Source organism: Colobus angolensis, unplaced genomic scaffold (assembly GCF_000951035.1).
Source record: "Colobus angolensis palliatus isolate OR3802 unplaced genomic scaffold, Cang.pa_1.0 Scaffold164, whole genome shotgun sequence".
NCBI classification, from domain to species: domain Eukaryota; kingdom Metazoa; phylum Chordata; class Mammalia; order Primates; family Cercopithecidae; genus Colobus; species Colobus angolensis.
The window spans coordinates 5852697-5872410 of NW_012114755.1; the positions used below are offsets into that span (position 1 = coordinate 5852697).

The 19714-nt window shown below is 33.6% G+C and overlaps 1 protein-coding gene across 1 annotated transcript in view; it reads left to right on the forward strand.

Moving 5' to 3' along the window:
* The window catches only part of ANO5 (anoctamin 5), a 72242-nt gene that overhangs the window by 24906 nt on the left and 27622 nt on the right, over positions 1-19714 (forward strand). The window contains exons 9-13 of the mRNA XM_011937528.1: positions 11018-11152; positions 11522-11627; positions 11726-11786; positions 16141-16292; positions 18460-18534. Coding sequence (XP_011792918.1) covers positions 11018-11152; positions 11522-11627; positions 11726-11786; positions 16141-16292; positions 18460-18534 — 529 coding nt within the window. The remainder of the gene's footprint in view (positions 1-11017; positions 11153-11521; positions 11628-11725; positions 11787-16140; positions 16293-18459; positions 18535-19714) is intronic.

Here is a 19714-nt window from a genome sequence, read left to right on the forward strand (position 1 = left end):
TTCAATGAGCTATTAGATTAGAGATCTCTTGCTACTATAGGCAGTGTTTTTTCCTTGGTGATTTATACTTGCATTGCTGTGCTTACACAGCATCACAGTATGTGTTTCATGAGACTGATTTGAATGGATCCATGCAAATCAATTGAAATGTTATTTCAACAGTACGTTTAAGTGAAACTAGAGGACACATTTTGAAAAATCAATGTCAGTTAGTCAGTTTATAAACGGGTTTTTGATAAATCATGCAAACTCCTTCTTGAATGGTTATTTTAACTTTTGAATAATAATCATTTAATACTTTAAGTTATAAAACTAAAATATTTATCAAAAACATTTCAAATAATTAAGAGATTAACAAAGTTTTAAGTGAAATTCTACCTTCATCAAACTCCACAAAAATAACTAGACTTGATTTGGATAATATTGATTTAGTCCTATTTTTGCTTTAAGCACAGAAACATTTTTTTTTCTGAGAGCAATGGCATCTTTCTCTTCTCTTTCATGCTAAGATTTTTCTGTATTCACTAAATAGTATATTACTGATATCCTTCTATGAATACACAAAGATCTGTCTGATACTATTTAGTGGAACACAGAATACCTTATTATAAATTTTTCATAATTCATTTATTGGTTTTTCTATTGAAAAACATTAGGCTGTCCCAATTTTTTAATATAATTTCAACTTTTAAATTTTAGATTCGGGGGTATACATGCATGTTTTTTCATGATGCTAATGTTTGGGTTGCAAATCCTGCCACCCGAGTAGTGAGCATAGTAACAAATAAGGAGTTTTTTAACCCACACCCCTCTCCCACACTACCTCCTCTAGTAGTCACCACTGTATATCGTAGTCATCCTTATATCTATGTGTATTCAATATTTAGTTCCTACTTACAAGTGGGAACATGCAACATTTGGTTTTCTGTTCTCTTATTAATTTGCTTAGGATAATGGCCTCCAGCTGCATGCATGTTGTTGCAAAGGACATAATTTTATTCTTTTTGACAGTTGTGTAGTATTCCTTGGTTTATATATACCACATTTTATTTATTTACTCCACCATTAAAGGGCACCTAGGTTGATACCATGTGTTTGCTATTGTGAATAGTGCTGCGATGGACATATGGGTGCATGCGTCTTTTTGGTAGAACAATTTATATTGTTTTGAGTATATACCCAGTAATGAGATTGTTGGGTCAAATGATAGCTCTGTTTTAAGTTCTCTGCAGAGGCTCCAAACTGTTTTCCATGGTGGCTGAATTAATTTTCATTCACATCAACAGTGTACAAATGTTCTCTTTTCTCCACAATCTCACCAGCATCTGATATTTCTTGACTTTTTAATAATAGCCATTCTGACTGGTATGAGACGGTATCTAATTGCAGTTTTGATTTGCATTTCTCTGGATTAGTGATGATGAGCATTTTTTATATGTTTGTTGGCTGCTTGTATGTCTTTTGAGAAGTGTCTCTTCATGTCTTTTGTCAATTTGTTAATGTGGTTATTTGGATATTGCTTGTTGATTTGTTCAAGTTCCTCATAGATTCTGGATATTAGACTTTTGTTGGATGTGTAGTTTGTGAATGTTTTGTCCTATACTGTAGATTGTCTACTCCATTGATAGTTTCTTTTGTTGTGCAGAAGCTCTTCAGTTTAATTAGGTCCCACTTGTCAATTTTTTTGTTGTTGTTGCAATTACTTTTGGTGACTTAGCCAAAAATTATTTACCCAGGCCGATGTAGAGAAAGATATTTCTTAGGGTTTTCTTCTAGGATTTTTATAGTTTGAGGTCTTACATTTAAAACTCTATTCCATCTTGAGTTATTTTTCTACATGGTGAAAGATAAGGGTCCAAATTTTATTCTTCTGTATATTGCTAGTCAGTTATCCCAGTACCATTTATTGAATACAGAATCTGTTCTCCATTGCTTGTTTTTGCCAGCTTTGTTGAAGACCAGATGGTAGGAGGTGTGCAGCTTCATTTCCGGTTTGTCTGTTTAGTTCCATTGGTGTCTGCTTCTCTACCAGTACCACACTATTTTGCTTACTGCAGCCTTATAGCATAGTTTGAAGCCAGGTAATGTGATGCTTCCAACTGTGTTCTTTTTGGTTAGGATTGCTTTGGCTATTTGGCCATTTTTATGGTTCTATGTTAACGTTAGAATAGCTTTTTCTAATTCTGTGAAAAATGTCATTGGTAGTTTGATAGGAATAACACTGAATTTGTAAATTGCTTTGGGCTGTATGGCCATTTTAATTATACTGATTCTTCTAATCCATGAGCAAGGAATGTTGTTCTGTTTATTTGTGTCATCTCTGATTCCTTTCATCAGTGTTTTGTAGTTTTCCTTGTAGAGATCTTTTACCTCCTGGATTAGCTGTATTCCTAGATATTTCATTTTCATGGCTATTGAAAATGGAATTGTGTTCTTGATTTGACTCTTCAGCTTGAACTTTATTGACATATAGAAATGCTACTCACTTTTGTTCATTGCTTTTGGGTCCTGAAACTTTACTGAAGTCTCTTATCTGTCATTTATGAAGTCTAGGAGACTTTTGGTGGAGTCTTTAGGGCTTTCTAGGTATAGAATCATTTGTCAACAAAGAGAGATAGCTTTTCTTCTTCTTTTCCTATTTGGATGCCTTTTATTTTTTTTCTCTTGTCTGATTCCTCTGGCTAGGACTTAAGTACTATGTTGAATAGAAGTAATAACAGTGGACATCTTTGTTTTATTTCATTTCTCAAGGGGAATGATTCCAGCTTTTGCCCATTCAGTATGATGTTGGTTGTGGGTTTATCATAGATGGCTCTTATTATTTTGAGGTATGTTCTTTCAATACCAAGACTATTGAGGGTCTTTTTTTATCATGAATGGAAAGGGATGCTGAATTTTATCAAAGTTTTTTTCTGCATTTATTGAGATGATCATATGTTAATCGTTTTTCCTCATAATTTTATTTATGTGGTGAATCACATTTACTTATTTGCACTTGTTGAATCAGGCCTGCATCTCAGGAATAATGCCAGTTTGATCGTGATGTATTAACTTTTTGATGTGCTCCTGGATTTGGTTTACTAGTATTTTGTTGACAATGTTTGTGTCTATATTCATCAGAGATATTGGCCTGACATTGTCTCTTTTTGGTTGTTGTGTCTCTATCAGATTTTGGTATCAGGCTGGTGCTGGTTTCATAGAATGAGTTATGGAGAAGCCTTTCCTTTTTGAGTTTTTGGAATAGTTTCAGCAGGGTTGTTACCAGTTCTTTGTATGTCGGCTAGTATTTGGGTGTGAATTCATCTGGTCTAGGGAATTTTTTGGTTGGTAGATTTAAATTAATAATTAAATTTCAAATTTAAATTAATGATTAAATTTCAGAACTTTTAGTGGTCTGTTCGGGTTTTTACTTTCTTCCTCGTTTAATCTTGGGAGCTTTTGTGTTTCCAGGAATGTATTCATTTCCTCAAGATTTTCCAATTTATGTGAATAGAATTTTTCATAATAGTATTGGAGGATTTTTGATTTCTATAGGATTAGTTATAATATCATCATTGTCATTTCTCATTAGACTTATTTGGATCTCCTTTTTTTCTTTGTTAATATAGCTAGTGATATATCTTATTTATTCTTTTGAGGAACCAATTCTTGGTTTCATTGATCTTGTGTATAGATTTTTGCATCTCAACTTAGTTCGATTCTTCTATAATTTTAGTTGTTTCTTCTGCTAGCTTTGGAGTTGGTTTGTTCTTATTCTCTAGTTCCTCTAGGTGGAATTTTAGATTGTTATTTTGAAGTCTTTCTTACTACTTAATTGAGGCATATTAGAGCTGTAAACTTTCCTCTTAGCACTGCGTTAACAGCATCCCAAAGATTTTGGTAAGTTGGATCTTATTTTTATTAATTTCAAAGAATTGTTTGATTTGTGCCTTAATTTGGTTTTATACTCAGGAGTTATTCAGGAGCAAGTTGTTTAATTTCCATGTATTGGTACAGATTTGAGATATGTTGGTATTGATTTCTATTTTTAAAGCACTGTGGTCTGAGTGTGTGCTTGATATGATTTTGTCTTTTTTAATTTATTGAGATTTGCTTTATGACTAAACATGTGATCTCTGAGAAGATGAGAATATATATTATGTGATTGGTTAGTGCTCTGTAGATGCCTATTAGGTCCAATTGGCCCATTGTTAAGTTTAATTCAGAATTATTTTGCTAGTTTTCTGCATCAGTGATCTGTCTAATGCTGTCAGTGGGATGCTGAAGTCTCCCACTACTATTATGTGGCTCTCTAAGTGTTTTTATAGGTTAAGAAGGGCTTGTTTTATAAACATGGGTGCTCCATTGTTGGGTACATATATATTTAGGATAGTTAAGTCTTCTTGTTGAATTGAGCCCTTTATAATTATGTAATGGCCTTCTTTGCCCTTCTTAATTCTTGTTGGTTTAAAGTCTGTTTCATCTGATAGAATAGAGACTCCTGTTGTTTTTGTTTTCCATTTGCATGGTATATCTTTCTCCATCCCTTTACTTTGAACCTGTGAGTGTCATTATACATGAGACGGGTCTCTTAAAGACAGCAGACAGTTTGGTCTTGTGTTTTTATCCAGCTTGCCACTCTGTGTCTTTTACATGCAGTGTTTAGACAATGTATATCCAGTGTTAGTATTGATATGTGAGATTTTGATCTTGTCATCACATGTTAGCTTGTTGTTTTGTAGACTTGATAGTATAGTCTCTTTATAGTGTCTCTGGGCTATGTGTTTAACTGTGTTTTGTGATAGCAGGTATTGTTCTTTCATTCCATGTTTAGTACTCCCTTAAGGACCTCTTGTAAGCCTTGTGGAGTGGTAAAAAGCTATCTCAGAATTTGCTTGTCTGAGAAGCATTTTATTTCTCCATCACTTAGGAAGCTTAGTTTGTTGGGATATGAAATTCTTGGTTAGAATTTCTTTTCTTTAAGGATGCTACAAATAGGCTTCCAATATCTTCTGACTTGTAAGATTTCTGCTGACAGGTCTGCTGCTAGCCTGATGGGCTTCCATTTGTATGTAATCTGACTCTTCTCCCTAGCTGCCTTTAATTATTTTTTTGTTTGTGTTGAACTTGCTGAGTCTGATGACTGTGTGCCTTGGGGATATAGTGTCTCATCAGCGTTCTCCATCTTTCTTAAATTTGTGTATCAATTTCTGGTGAGACTGGGGACACTTTTATAGACTATATCCTCAAATATTTTTTCCAGGTTGTTTACTTTCCTGTCTCAGGAATGCCAATAAATCATAAGTTTGGTCTCTTCATATAATTCTAAATTTCTTGGAGGTTTCGTTCTTTTTTTTTTTTTTTTTTTTTTTTATTTTTTTTTCACGTTTGTCTGGCTCAGTTGATTTGAAGAGGCCAGATCTCAGCTCTGAGATTCTTTCCTCAGCTTGGTCTATTCTGATATTAATACTTCCTATCATATTATGAAATCCTTGTAGTGATTGCTTCCATTCTAGAAGTTCAGTTTTGTTTTTTCCTAAAATGGCTATTTCATCTTTCAGCTCTCAGATTGTTTTACTGGATTCCTGGATTACTGGATTGGGTTTTAACTTTTTCTTGATTCTCAATGACTGTCATTTCCATCTAGATTCTTAATTCTATGTCTGTCATTTCTGTCGTTACCATCTAGTTAAGAACCATTGCTGAGAAGTTCATTTGGAGATAAGGGGACATTGACTTTTTGAATTTCCAGAGTTGTTGCACTGAATCTTTCTCGCCTGAGAGGGCTGGTGTTCCATTAACTGTAGTATAAGTTAAGTATAATCAATTGGCTTCATTACTGGGTGCTTTCAGAGAGCCAAGGCTCTGTACAGGGTCTTTGTGGCAGGATTCTTGCCTTGAGTTTCACAGTTTTGTATATTGGCAGTGTTTTTGGTGTTGTAATTTGGGCTATTATCCAGTAGATGGCACTTAGGAGTAAGAGCCAGCAAATCGGCTCCGCCTTGCAGCGCTTCAGTGTTTCTGCCTATTCACAGCAGTGCTCTGTGGTGGTGTGAAAAGAGAGATGACCCTCTCTCCTTTCTGGTATGCTTCGGGATCCTGGGAGAGCCCCCTCTGATCACTGGCACTCTGTCTGTATTTCCTTTGTTACTTGCTAATTTCAGTATTACTTCTGATATGATTTATAATTTGCTCTACTTATCTCTGGTGTTCAATCCATTTTTGTTTTATATCTTTCCACTCTTCTGTATCCCTTTTTTTTAGTTTTTATGTTTCTGGGGTTTTCTTGTATCAGCAAATATTTATTTGAGAAGAGTTCACTCCATTTTTAGGTTTTTATTACAGTATCATTCAATTTCATGTTATTTGGGGAAAATTAACAAACTAAATAATTTACTTCACATTTTTTGATTTTGTTTTTGTTTTACTTTTTTTATAGATGTGATCTACATATTTCGATTTGTTTTTAATTTATGAACAGAGTTTCTAGCACTAGAATGCCCTTCTCTGTTAGTCCATCACACATTCTCAAAATATTGTCTGTAGACACATTTTCTGCAGTGTTAAAAATGTCATTTTCATCATTGTGTGCCTGTGTTTTGACTGTGGCTCATCACATGAGGTCAGGGGTAGCATTTTTTACTTGTGGCATCATGTCGGCACTCAAAAAGTTTTAGATTTTGGAGAATTTTGTATTTTGAATTTTCAGATGAGGAATGCTCAACCTGGTGAATGGGAGTGAGGGAGAATCTGTTTCTGTGTGTGCTGGGCCGGAAGCTTCCTGTGAGTCTCAGAGCTGTGGGCACCCATCTTCCCTTGCCCTGCGAAGCCTATTTCTTTCATTTCTACAAGATGCCAACTCTCCTCTCTTATTTCCTTTTTTCTGTTTACTGCCACTACTCCAAGAAGTACCAGTCTTCTCTTTGTATCTGATTCTTCTCAAGAAATATTGCTTTTCTCAGGCTGCCACTTCCAGTCCTGCTCTTCTCAGATTGTTTCTTATAGATTACAAATGACCAAATCCCAACATATATTCTGCATTAGGGGATTTAGTTAAACTTTTCTCTAGGGGTTATTTTAGCTGTGTTTCTTTATGTTTCCCACTCTACTTTACATGTTTCCCCTATAATTTCTTAAACATCTTCACCTCTCTCCTGTATCTTAGGTTTGTAGCAGCAGGTGTTGAAGTTGTGTTTATTTCCTTACTTACAGGTAATTTGAGGATCATGATGTTCTGTGTCATGATACTGAAAACCTGTATTGGGTTTGGATTTTTTTTCCTCTCCTTATTGATTTCATGGATTTTAGGAAAGGTTTTATGGATTGACTTGATAAAAGTTAAAATATTCTTAACATAGAAAGAATTTGCCTGTAATCTCAGCACTTTGGAAGGCCAAGGCAGGCACATCAGTTTAGGTCAGAAGTTTGAGATGATCCTGGTCAATATGGTGAAACCCCATCTCTATTTTTAAAAATAATAATAATAATACAAAAATTACCCCAGTGTGGTGGCACACATACCTGTTAGCTACTTGGGAGGCTGAGGCAGTAGAATTGCTTGAACCTGAGAAGCAGAAGTTGCAATGAGCAGAGATCACACCAGTACACTCCAGCCTAGCACAACAGAGTGAGACCCTGTTTCAAAAAGAAAAAAAGAAAAGAAAGAATTTATTCATAGATGCATACTTACAATTTACACATTTATTTTAATGAGACTTTATTAAGCATCACTACATATCAAGTAAGGTACTGTGCCTACAAAGATAATCAGATTGTGGTTTCCTAACATGAATTTGTTTGCAGGAACACACACAAATGCATATTAGTTACAGCACAGTAATACTTCAAACAAAATACAGAGGGAAAAGCACCTATTTTCATGACAACCTCTAGGAAAGCTTCACAGTGTTCATTCTTGAACTATGTCTTGAAAGATAAGTAGCAGGATAGTAGGTAAAGAAGTTAGGTAAGAATATCTCAGGCAAAGAGAACACAGAAGAGCACTGTGTGTTTAGTTCTTCATGTGGGAGTGTCAGCAAAGGAGATTTGAATGTTTACCAGGAACAAAATCCTGAAGAACAATGCTGAAGTAAAAAGATGAAGCTTTGAAGGAAGAAAAGGATATTGCTCAGTTTTTACTTTAGAAACATCATTTTATTGGAAACAAAAGATAATTTAGATGGATATAAGATTGAACTCAGGAAAGTAAGGAGGTTGTTAAAATTGTTCAGCAATAAATATTAGAGGCCTTTTCAAGGCATTGGCAACAGGAAGGAGAGGAGACTATGAATTAGAAAAATATTTTTATGACAGAATTCATTGGACCTAATGGATTATTGGATATGGAGGATAAAAATAAGGAAGACAGCATGATAGGGTGTCTAGAAAGAGATACAGTTTATATGAATCTGAGTTCCTAGATTTCATATATTTCATGTTACGTCTACACCAAACATCACTTTCGTGTCCAGATATCTGGAACTGGCCTTTCTGCCTTTTGAGCACAGATAATTTTGTCACATTAGATAATAATTTTGGGGAAGATGGCAATGCCAAGATTGAAAAAAATGGGCTGATAGAGAATATAAAATTGAAGACTGATCACTGGCACATCATCTCTATCAGCTCATTTTTTTCCTTCCAGCTTACACTTCATGTAACGTTTTTTGATATCCATATGTTGTATGTTAATGCTCAGAAATAAAATTGAAATACTGCCACATACTAAATAGCATAGACTAAATATATGTGTGGTACAGATAATGTTATTACAATGTGAGGATAATACTGAAGCTAAGTTTCTCAGATGTTTATGGATTCATTGTAAAAATAAATCACTGTAGAAATAAAGTTTGCATTTATTGATTGATTTCTCAAGATTGTATTCAATTTAATTCTATCATCATTCTTTTGATTATTTACTATGTTTTCGACTAAGTATTACATCTTGGAAATACAAAATGAGGGCAGTCCCCTCACACAGTATCTCGCAACCAATATTACTGAATCTCTTCTACCTATCAGATGCTGTGTTAGATGGTGCAGTGCCACAATCAGTTGAAAGTCTAGTAAGTAAAATGAACAGGTTAAAAAAGATCACAGATTTAAATATATGGCATATTTTTCTAAAAAATAATACTCAAAAGAAGTCTCTCCCTATATTTGAGCTTTTATAGTGTCTCATATTATTAGATTTCTCTTATTTTCTTAATTATGACCAATAAGATAGTTTAAATTAAATATTAAATGTCATTTCAATAATGTATACATTTTTACCATATTGCAAATCTAATAAATATCTCTTGCTTTCTGAGATCCTGAAAGATTATTTAGTTGTCAATCTGTTACTGTTAGACACCCAAGTCCAAAATTTAGTAAAATAATTTGAATATTTCCACATGTAATAAATACTTGCCTGATTTCATTTAGTAAATTCTCAGCAATTTCTCTTTTTGACAGGTCTAGAGTTATTGAGGGATTTTATATTTTACGCTCAAGGAATAAGAATTGTGACAATCCAAAAGGAGAAAAAAGTAGTACTTTAAAACTAAGGTTGTTGAAATATCCAGTTTCCTTATGAATTATTAAAGAATGTTTAAGTCTATAGCAATAATGTTGATATTATATTTCTAATAACATTGATTCTGTAATTTTTAAAACATTAAAATAGACATGGTAAACAGTAAATTTCATAAAATATATTTTTGTACTTTTTTCTGATTTTGATGTTATGTACTATCACAATATTTTCTGCATTTTTCAGCAAAAAACTGGGAGAAACCAAGTTCATTCACTCTAAGTATGAGTAAGCTTATACTTAGAAGGTGTGAATGGCAGATTAACAAGGGAATATTATAGCATTATAATTTAATTTCAAGTTTATAGTGATCTGGAAAACCAAATTAGGGAAATTAACAATGCAAAAATGTTCATCATCACTGAAAAGTATGAAAAAAGACAGGATAAGCAGAAAGATGCCTACTAATTTTAAGAGTGTTGAACTATGAAGAGTGGGAGGTTCAATAAAATTAATATTGTATATGATAAATATATTTTAAAATATCATTGTGAAAAAACATTTGTAACCATTATGTTCAGATATGTGTTCTTGTTGAGCGTATATATAAATTACAATTTAATATTAAGTACTGTCATAGAATCATATAGCATGCTACTAGAACACAAAAGGTATCACATCTTTTTGCCTAGGAAACTGTGGAAAGACTCACAGATTTGGTGAGCTGGGATCTATATGAAAAAGGAGGAGGATTAATCAGGTTAAACAACAACAATAACAAGAAAACCTGACTTTCTGAGGAGGAGAAAACTACTTTCTGTCATTCCTAAATGGGGTACTCAGTTAAAAACAAAATACTTGGTTGTCAGAATTAGGTTGTACCAATAAATGCTGTCACTTTTCAATTCTTTGAAAACCAAGAGCTGAGCTGCATATTTCATAGAATTTTTGCTAAAGTAGTCATGTTTAATTCCTTGGCCTGCTACCTATGTTACAATCCTGTAAACTTCCAAGATTCAGACTTGGAGAAAGATGGAAATGTATACCTACAATGTGGTCAGAGAAATGTTTTCAGTTTTAGAAAGAGGGATAAAGCAAAAGTCCATGCAGATTTTGGATATGGTTTTGATTTGTTAAGTTCATTCCTAGAAATTACATTGTAGAATATTCTGTAGTTTATTTAAAGACCATTTAAATTCTCTTTATAATATAGAGGCTTTCCAAATTACCTTATTTAAATTTGAAATTTAAATTCCATTTAGTTGGCTTTCTACTTATATCTGTTATCCCTTTTAATCCTTGTATCAGCCCTTTCACTGTGGAATAAGTACTATCTTGTGTTAAAACATGATAATGATATGGAAACTGAAGTTTAAACAGTTGAGTAACTTCACCAAAATTATATGTCTAGAAAGCAGTGGAGCCAAAATTAGAATATATGCCTGTCTGAATAAAAAATCAAGGCTCTCTGGACTATAACATTCTTCCATATTCTGATTCTGTTTTTACTCTTTTCAACAGGAATTATTATGGAGAAAAAATTGGTATCTATTTTGTCTTTCTTGGATTTTACACAGAAATGCTATCCTTTGCAGCTGTAGTTGGCTTAGCTTGTTTTATTTATGGTTTATTATCAATGGAAGATAACACAAGCAGGTAAGTGCACCTGAGTCGCCAAGATGGAGAAAATGTCTTTATCTTGTGCCAAACGAAGCTGTTGTTATTATTTCCCTGGCGTTTCCTTCAGAATGTTTCCTTATAGCAGCAGATAATTGATGTTTTCCAAAAACTACTCAAACATAACAGTAGCCTCTCACCTGGTGCTTTATGGAAAATCTGTTTTTAATGATGGGCTCTGAAAAGTCTACTCCTCAAAGCATGACTTGACCCACTATAGAAACTGCTGCTTGATTGCCCCCTCTGTTGTATTTGAGAAGTTATATAAGTAGTTGTTCTAATAAGAACAGCTTGGACTTTTACCTAAACACCTATCACTTTTCAGTAACTTGGCTGTTCCTCTTGCAGCACTGAAATCTGTGACCCTGAGATTGGTGGTCAGATGATCATGTGCCCACTCTGCGATCAAGTGTGTGATTATTGGAGACTAAATAGTACGTGTATGGCTTCAAAGGTATGTATGCATTGTAATATGTTGAAAAGGCTTTGAATTTTGCTCCTTTTCATTACATTTAGTACTAAATTATCTTTGTGTTATTGTTATTTTTACAGTTCTCTCATTTGTTTGATAATGAGTCAACAGTGTTCTTTGCAATATTCATGGGAATTTGGGGTGAGTAAATAGTCCCATAAAGAAACAGCTTTCTTCCTATTAATGTGTTGTTTTGCCTCCATATAACATATGACAGATGAAATATCTTACATACCAAATGTGGTTTTAGATCATTGCGTCTTTGTTAGCATTAATACACTAATAGAGTGCATATTACTGGCCACTGGTTCTTGGTCCACAAAGGTCTCTATTAAACATCAGCTCATTTCTCATAATTTTTGAAACAACAAATACATTAATTTCCCACTGTCTTTCAGTGCCATGTTAAAAACAGGCTCAAAAAGTACTTAATTCAGGAGAGACTAAACAAATATTTTGTGGCTGGAAGATACTGAGTCATGTATACAAACTGGAACAAGGATCAAAAACTTGAGGACTAATGAACATTTATTTCATCTAAATTGTCAAGTTATAGTTTCCACTTCCATGTTCATTCATTAAAAATCCTTCATATAAAGTGGAATCTCCCTTAATTTTGAAAATGCCCCGCCCAGGACTTCATATTTTCCATTTCAGTTGGAAAGTTAAAGTGTCATGAAGTTTTTCCTATCATTAGCAAGGAAAATATGTTCTGAAAGAATAACTGTGTTAGAAGAGACCTAAAGACTGGTCTAAAATATATCACAAAACTTGGAATTCGTGGGTGTAAATTAGACATTTTTCTCAATTAAAAAACACCTCTAACAAACACAAATATGTGCCATTCAAAACTGGGCAAGGATGGCCTGGTGCGGTGGCTCACACCTGTAATCCCAGCACTTTGGGAGGCCGAGGTGGGCGGACCACGAGGTCAGGAGATCGAGACCATTCTGGCTAACATGGTGAAACCCCATGTCTACTAAAAAATACCAAAAAAAATTAGCCGGGCGTGGTGGCGGGCGCCTGTAGTCCTAGCTACTCGGGAGGCTGAAGCAGGAGAATGGCGTGAACTCGGGAGGTGGAGCCGCATGCAGTGAGCCCAGATCACGCCACTGTACTCCAGCCTGGGTGACAGAGCAAGACTCCCTCTCAAAAACAACAAAAACAAAAAACTGGGCAAGGGCTGCATTATCCAGGCAAATAACATCAAAATTTTTAGATATGTGTGCAAAGCAGAGGGATTTATGGATTTCTCTCATTTCTGCTTGGCTGCTGTGGTCTGAAGAGAGCAGCCTAGATTCAAAGAGAACAAAGAATCTAGAAATCTTATTAATGGTTTAACAGCAACCCCAGTTTTTGTAAGTTGTTGTGTATACATCCATTTATCATGAGGCTGTCAAATCCTACCTCTCCTTACTTGGAATCGAAAATGAATGATAGGTGCATGATTAAAACAAATACATTGTGAGAATTTTCCATTGTTTCCATGGAGAGAAATTGTGCACCAACACCTGCCTTATATTACATCATAAATAGAAGAGTGGGTGTGTGTGGAGCACCCCACAGCACTATCACAGCACTATTTGCAGTTACTTGATCACAAGTGAGACTGGTCACGTTTTTAATATTTACTGACCATTGGCTCTCCTTGATGTTTGAAGTATTTAATTTATTTTTATAATTCACAGGTACTTTTGTATAAGTACAGTAATCCTTTGTCTGCCACAGAAATTGCAAATATTTTTTTCAGTTTGTAATTTACATTTGATCTCATTCATAGTCAATGGACATTTTAATATATATTACTGGTCATAAAACTTTCCTTATAGTTTTTCTTGTTCTTGTGTTTCTTTAGAAAACCTTCCCCATTCAAAGATAATGTAAGATGTTCACCTATGCTTTATTTCAGAAATTTAGTGATTTCATTTTATTTATATTTTAATATAATTTAGCAACTAGTTTTTAAAGTTTCTACCCTGGAACAGGTACTATTCTAGGCAATAGGAATTTAAATATGCACATACATGGTCCTTGATTGTAAGACACATTTTTAGTGTACATGCCTCCATGATTGTCATTGTGTATAAGCCAGGTTCATCACTAGATTACTTGCTGCTTTGGGACAAACACCATGGCTTTCATCTCCATAGTTCCAGGGCTAGGCATATGGCATGTATTCAAATATATGTTGCATCAATGAATAATTTAAGTGCTAATTGTATTCCTTCTTAAAAATAAAAAAGGTGAATTCCTATTTAGGCATAATATATAAGGCCCAAACCAAGGGTCTCTTTCATTTCCCGAAATCCTTTTCAGGAAATATGTGAATCCTGTGATTCCTATATACTTATAATCACAAAAGTCCATAGAAATCATGGGAACAATTTTGGTTTTAGTCCATATCATTTCTCTTTCCTTACAGTACTCTTTTTGCTAGCTATTTTGTACCATCATTAATTTATCTCAAAATCCCATCTATGTCAACCAACTTTCTTATTTCTACTTCAGCATTAACAAACTTTGAGACAAAAAATTTTAAATGCTTAGTGTATTTAAAAATTTTAGCATTATGTATATGACATCCAATCTCTTGCATAGCCATGGTAACCAAATACTGCTTCTAAAATTAATGGTAGTTGTTCTGTTATGGTATAAACAAACAAGCAAATATTAAAATGTTTAACAGTACCAAGTTCATGAAACTGTTCTCCATGGTAACAATGTATCTACTGCATACAGCAGTAATGAAATGAATAGAGTAAAAGTTTCTGCCTCATGAAATTCACAACCAGTATTAAATGATAGTATGACTAAGTGAATGAAATATAACCTGTTGTTAAGAAAGTCACAATCTAATTGGGAAAGAATCTGAAGTCTACTTTCATAGAAGTGCATTGTAAATACTGAGGGAGTACAGAGGAGGGCTGAATTACTTTTTGACTGGAGGAGTTATATGAGGTATCTAAAATAGCCAAACTCATGGAATCAAAGAGTGGAATTGTGGTTACCAGGGGTTGGAGGATTAGGAAATGAGCAGTTACTAATCAATAAGCATACTTGAAAGTTTCAATTAAGCAAGATGAATAAGATCTGTACAGCATTGTGCTAATGGTCCACAATAATTAATTGTACACTTTAAAATTGTTAAGTAGTTAGCCTACAGTGTTCTTCCCACTTAATAAATGTTTAAATATTTCTCTAAAGTTTAAATAATGAGCAAAGGAAAACATAAGCCAATGTATACATGAGCAAATAAACAAACAAAAAACCAGCCATCAGAAGATAGATATATTTGCACTGGAAAAATATATTTTGGAAGCTGAGACAGCAATTAGATGACTACAGTGATAAAAATATAATTAGGATTTTTAAAAATGCATGGATATCCATAGTTCTTTACATTATTTAGAAGGTAGTGAGTCAGAAAGTTGAATCTTTTATAGATGATAAAATCATAAGTTAATATTGGAGGTGTTAGTATTCTCTTCCTAAGTATATCCCAATAGAAAGGCATGTATATGCACACCAATAGATTACAAGAATGTTCACAGCAGCACTATGTGTAATAGCAGGTATCTGGAAACAACTCAAATGTCTGTCAATCCAAAAATATATAACCAGAATTGCAATTTAACCATACAGTTGAATACTATGCAGCAATGAAAATAAATCAATTTTCACTGCACACAGCAACAAAGTTGAACCAAAAAAAAAAAAAAAAGCTTGACACAAAAAGCTATCAGTTGTATATCATTTATGTAAATCCATTTGTAATAGAACATTTTTTATATTGGTGCTGATTATATGGGTATATTTATTTTGTGAATTTTTTTAAATTGTACTTTTATATTTTATGTACTTTCCTGTAAATATATATTCTTCAATTGAAAGTTGGTAATTCCAGCACTCTGGGGGGCTGAGGTGGAAGGATCACTAGAGACCAGAAGTTTGAGACCAGCCTGGGTGGCAGAAGGAGACTCAAATAAAGACATAAAAAGAAAACTGAAGTTTTGTGTGTATACATAGTATATGTATTTTAAAAGAGAGAGTAATTGTGCTGGGGATTGGCTCTTATGCTTCCTAGGTATATTTCCCTAAGCCTGAGAAAGCAGTACAATGACTTAAATGATTTCCATAAAAGATAAAAGATACATGCAAAAAAAAAAATTCAGTGTTAATAAAAAGCTAATTTTAAATATTACTTCAAATTATCTGAGTGAAGAAATATATTAATATGTCTGAAAATAATTCTTGCTTGGACCACTGACCAAGAAATTAATTTAAATTTTTGTATGAGTTTTTTTTCAGTGTATTATCGGATACACAATATTATGCCAACATTAATATTTGATGAAGTTTTAATCAAACACAACAGTGAAACAATAGTCACCTGAAACATGTGAACCATCCTGCAACCAAAGCGATGAAAGGGAAAAGTTGAAAAAGTCTTTAACTTTTTTTGTATCTTTTTTTTTATATATTTGTTTACCTATAGTCACTTTATTTTTGGAGTTTTGGAAACAACGACAAGCCAGACTGGAATATGAGTGGGACCTGGTGGACTTTGAAGAGGAACAGCAGCAGCTTCAGCTGAGACCGGAATTTGAAGCTATGTGTAAACACAGGAAATTGAATCCAGTGACCAAGGTAGACTAGAAAACTGTGAAATGGGCAACATATCTCAATTGACACACTGCTATAGGTTTCTTCTCATATAATCATAGTTTAATTTGCCTTTAATATATTCTGCAACATATAAATGACATAAACTACTTGTTTCTAATATGCATACATGTATATAAATATATATATATGAATGTATATATATGAAAATTTTCAAACACTTTCAAATGTAGACAGAAATGTATAATGAACCACGTGGATGAACCCATCACTCAGAATTAATCATTTTTAATTCATGGACAATCTTGTTTCATTCATACTCATACTCCTTTGTGTCACTAAATTATTTTGAAACAAATCCAAGGCATAATAACATTAAACTAAGTTCAAAAAGGAAAATAGTGTGTATGCTGTGGGCTTTGTATATAAATGTATAGACATTGAAATGATCCTAAGCGATATATAAAAATTAAAATAGTATTTATATTAAGATTGAGCTCTTATGAGTGATTGTTTTATTAGACTAACTTTTCTTCACATGGCTCCTTTTAATTGATTATATTGACAATCATTGTATTGGTGTGTGGAGGAAGAAGTCTATGTGTTAGAATGCTTAGCTGACAAAATAGCTGTATGTTCTTGACTGAGTTGTTTAACTTTTTGGTACCTCACTTTTTTCATGTGAAAATGGAAGTGCTTTGCCTTTAAAGACCAGAATCTTGGTTACGTATTTTTCGAGCCCCTATTTTTCCATAATCTACAATCACTGTGTTTCCTATTGCCATTTAAAAGAGAATAATATGTGTCCCAAATACACTCTCTTCAGTAGAATTCCCTCTTCTCTTCAGAAAACTTTTCTTGCAGTATAACATTTAAAATTATTTTCACCATTTAGGCATTCACTAAACAATTATTGAGTTTCATTGGAAGATCATGAAAACATCTCCAAAGAGCATGAAAACATCTCAGAAAATATATTAACAATTTGGGTGGCAGTTTGAAATTAAGAAAATATATTAAAAGATATTGACAGAATAATGACATGATGTTTATTCCGATTTCATGAGATAAAAAAGAAAACAAAAGCAGTCCCATTAGCTTTGCCAAAAATTAGCAGAAAAAAATGTATTGAATGCTTACATTTGAATCCAGTTGAAAAGCCATATGTATTGATTCACTGTGAATCATTGACTTCACTTAGCTTTCATGGTTTAGAAATCAAGAAACAGAGCTTTTTATTTATTTATTTATTTATTTATTTATTTATTTATTTATTTATTTATTTATTTTTACTTATTGCAGTGCTTCTTCAGTGTTTAAGGGCAACCAGAACTGTCACATTTAAATCTGCATTGGGAACACACAGGTACACCCACACAAATATGCATATACATGCATGAGCACACATACATTGGGTGCACACATGAACACACATGTACACAGTCACATATACACATACATCCACACACATTCTGAGGTCTGTAGAACTCTTGAACAGCCTGCCCTGCCTGTTGAGAGTCCTATTTTTATTCAGACCACCCTTAAAATTCTTAAAATGTAAAATATTATGTTATGGAATTACATGATTTTGATTTCTGCTGACAGCTTTTTTTTTTCTTTTACTATTTTTTGCTTCTTTTAGGTAAAATCTACTTGCTTCTTGATGCGCCTAAGAATGTCAGCTGTATAATCAATATCTTTCATTAATGACTCTTAAAGATTAAAGGTGGAAGTCTTGGCTCCTGAGCTATGTGGAAGAGCACAGTTTATCTGAAAAATATAAAGAAAGCATCTAATATCATGCAGAGCAATTGCAGAGCAATGCAATTCGATTCAATTAGAATAAAATTATAACACCATTAAACATCATAAAGCATGTCTGCCTAAGCAGCAACCTTCATTATTTGACTTTATTTACTGAGTGCCAGGCCCTAAACATCGTAATTCAGCATTTAGGAAATTGTGTATATCCATTATGTCTCATATCATGTGTAAAATACCCCATCTAGGATGCCTAGAGATTTCTCCTTCAAGAGAAGGAACCATTCTTATAATGTAGCTTTCCGTGGCCTATAGTAGGCCCTTTTCAGAGGTTCCTGCTTTAACGGGACTCTATGATATTGACTAGTGCTTGCTGTCTTGACTTAGAGGGGAGATTTTCAATTTCTTTGTGATTTCTTCAACATTACAGGAGATGGAACCTTACATGCCTCTATATGCACGTATTCCATGGTACTTTCTTTCAGGAGCCACAGTGACATTATGGGTGAGCATTTCTTTAAAAATTGCTATACTTTCTTCAACAGGTGATTAAATAAGCTATCTCAACAGTGTTATCTGCAATGTCTCTTGAGTCCTTCCTTTCCCTCTCCCTCCCTAGTCTTTTTATCTTGGTTATAGCTCTTACACAAAATAAACTGTAATTTATAGGGATTTTCCAGAATTAAACTTCGGGAAAAGATCTCGAGGAAGAGGAGATGCTTTGTCTTGAAGCCTGTCCCTCCCTGCCTCACAACACTTCATTTAAGTGATCACTTGAAATCAGGACAGAATAACAAATTTACTCTGATTCCAGACTCTTTGGTTAGTTTAGAAAAATCATGAATGTATCTTTATTTCCACTTTATTTCCTGCTCTTCCTTTTTCCAAATGTGTTCCCTCTTAACAGTTAGTGTTTAATTTTAGGAAAACAGACAGTGTTACCTTCTAAGGGGTTAGTTAGCATGTTGAAATATAAATAATTGACAGTTGTAGACTATAGTGTAGACTCACCAGTCCATAAACCCCATACGATTTATCTTTAACATTTCTTGTTAAATCTATTATTTTCATATTTTAAAACAGTAAAAATATGTTTTCTTAGATTATGTAATAATCATTAAGGAGATGTGATAAAATAAAACGGGGAGAATCATTAATTCAGGACTCTCTTTTGAGAAATCTGGAGTATATCCCTAGAAAATTTTCTGTTTTTGATTTCTAGTTTTCATTTAATTTGACTAATTTCCTCAACTTTTAGAATAAAATTTCTAATGATTGCTAGAAAGCCATCTTTGTGCTTTTGCAATATTGGAAGTGTACAAAATTTATACAGAATCTATATAAATTTCTAAACTACCAGGCATATTAGAGCACTAATGGCAATATTCTGAGGGGAAGTGAAATGCAATATTGGCATGTAGTTTTCTTAGGAAAATAAGTGATCTTGATTCTACATCTTTAAGTTCAATGTAGAGCATGCATCAGCAAACATTTTCTGTAAAGGAGCCAGATATATTTTTGGCTTTGTGCCACATGTAGTCTCTGGAACATAATTGCCTTTACTTTTCTCTATAACTTTTAGAAATGCCAAAGAAGGCTGGGCACGGTTGCTCACGCTTGTAATCCCAGCACTTTGGGAGGCCGAGGTGGGCGGATCACGAGGTCAGGAGATCAAGACCATCCTG